Here is a 2351-nt window from a genome sequence, read left to right as displayed (position 1 = left end):
AAAAAAAATTCATGAAGCGGCACCTCTGATCACTACAAAAAAGAAAAAAAATAACGACTCTCAACTATTAATTTTACAAGGTTTAACTCTATATATATAGTAAGAAATTTAATTTTCTTAGCAGCAAAGTGTATCTGATCGTTCTCTATAACTAATTAGTCACCCTTAGCTTGCATTGGCTTCTTCAATTTCTTCCACTCAATGTTTTCATTTCTGTATTATCTGCTTCTTCTTGCAATTCCTCTAATGGCAGTAGTGATATTTCATCACTTAAAGAAACAACAACACAAAAGAACCACTACCACCAGGTCCTAAACCACTTCCCATAATCGGAAACCTCCACCAACTCGACAGCTCCAACCTCAATCTCCAACTATGGAACCTCTCAAAGATCTACGGCTCCATATTCTCCCTTCAAATAGGGTTCAAACCAGCCATAGTTATCTCCTCACCGAAACTCGCAAAGGAGGTTCTCAAAGACCATGATCTTGACGTTTCAAGCAGACCTCCGTCGCTCGGAACCACTAGACTCTCTTACAACGGTTTCGATTTGATTTTCTCTCCATGCAGCGAGTACTGGAGAGAAATCAGGAAGATCTGCGTCGTTCATTTCTTCAGCTCCAAGCGAATCTCTGGATTCTACCACATCAGAAAATCTGAAGTGGAAAGAATGTTAGGCAAGATATCAGAGCACGTGAGTTCTTCGAAAACCACGAATCTGAGTGAGATATTGATGTCCGTGTCGAGTTCTATAGTGTGCAGGATTGCGTTCGGAAGAAGATATGAAGTTTATATGGCAAGAAACCATTCATAGAAGATGAAGATATTGAAAAGCTTGTTTATCTGAAAGCAGTGATCAAAGAAACATTAAGATATTATGCACCTGCACCATTGGTACCAAGAGAATTCAACAAAAATAGCAGAATAGCAGGGTATGAAATTGAAGCCAAGACGATAGTATACGTAAATGTGTTTGCCATCCATAGAGACCCTGAAACTTGGAAGGATCCAGAAGGGTTTAGTTTGATTACATTTTAAAATGAATTGATTTCTCAAACCAAACCAAAATTCCAAACCAATTTGAGTATAAATAGTTTATTGAGTTCATCCACCATGCCTAAGCTACTGCTATCTTAGATTTTGTCCCCCCTTAGAAATTCCAATTAACTCAGCTTACTAATCAAGTCTCATTCAACAAAGATTAATCACTTACAGGTTACAGCAGTAATAGCAGTAAAGTATAATAATGTTTTAGCAACAAGGACCATTCAACAGCATTATAATAAAACGTTAAATGAATAATATAAAACAATGGTGAGGTCAATTTTACATTGTCACGCATAACGGTTCTCTTTCTCCAATAATTACCCGTTTATGCAGCTAGAAAAGCAAGCATCCAAAAGACACCCTTCACTGCCATTGGCCACAACACATACACAGAAGTTGATGGCACTTCACGTGCCTCCACAACTTTCTTTTCTTTTCTGTTCATAAAAGTTTGAGTTGATCTACATCTACTACACTAGATTAGATAGTGCTGCTCTATTTAGTATTTACCATAGAGGTAGTGACCAGATACATATACAAATAAAATTATTTTCAGTGAAAATACTGAATAGATTTCTAAGTTTTCATTGCAAGCATAATTAAATTTCTTGACTATTGAAAAAAAAATAATGATTAACTAACCTCCAAGTGTGGCGGCGGCGTCTTGCGAAGCGGCGGCAGCGAACGAGAGAGACTGCGGAGGGAGAGGAAGAGAGAATGGCTACACCGCTACGATGATTGAAGGAGGAAAACAAAACCCTAGCAGACCAAATGTCTCACTCTCACCATTACTTTGAATATGAAATTAAAGAAAAAAGAACAATGTGTAAAAAAGAGTAATTAGAGGGTCAATATCTAATTACTGATTTTTTTAAAAACAAAAAAATGGGGTTCTTTTTGTAATTATTTTAGTGTTGGCTAATGATACTCCCACATAAAAGTGGGAGTAAGGAATCCATAGCCTATATCTTCTAAAAGATAACATTAAAAAATAATTTTACAATAAAAAATTAACTAAGGGCGGTGAGCTAAATTCCGATTGTTCCAGCGTTAGCGCCGCCAGTGTCCCAAAAGGACCCACAAATTTAAACGTGGTGCCCACGCAAACCTAGCGCCGCCACTCCGAAAAATTAGCAAAAAGCAACACAGGGGAGTTAACGAGGGTATTATGGTCCATCAAATTTTTTAAAACAAACCCTACACTGTCTCTCATACTATAAGTATCACTCCTACCCTAATTCCTCGTTTTCACACATTCGCGATCACACCCATTCTCTGATTCTCATCCTCCAATCCTCTTCTTC

The 2351-nt window shown here is 37.5% G+C and overlaps 2 protein-coding genes across 2 annotated transcripts in view; both read left to right on the top strand.

Annotated features, from left to right (window-relative positions):
- Nucleotides 202-1362, top strand: LOC107614291 (cytochrome P450 71B12-like). The gene is given in 3 exon segments (XM_016316509.2): nucleotides 202-215; nucleotides 277-811; nucleotides 814-1362. Coding segments are annotated over 3 exon segments (774 nt in total). The 3' UTR covers nucleotides 1039-1362.
- Nucleotides 2209-2351, top strand: part of LOC107613125 (elongation factor 1-alpha) — a 2324-nt gene continuing 2181 nt past the window's right edge. The window contains exon 1 of the mRNA XM_016314982.2: nucleotides 2209-2350. The gene's annotated coding sequence lies outside the window, so the exon portion shown is untranslated. The remainder of the gene's footprint in view (nucleotide 2351) is intronic.

The sequence above is a fragment of the Arachis ipaensis genome, chromosome B08 (assembly GCF_000816755.2).
Source record: "Arachis ipaensis cultivar K30076 chromosome B08, Araip1.1, whole genome shotgun sequence".
NCBI classification, from domain to species: domain Eukaryota; kingdom Viridiplantae; phylum Streptophyta; class Magnoliopsida; order Fabales; family Fabaceae; genus Arachis; species Arachis ipaensis.
The sequence above is the reverse complement of the archived record's forward strand: the minus strand, read 5'-3'. Positions and strand labels throughout refer to the sequence as shown.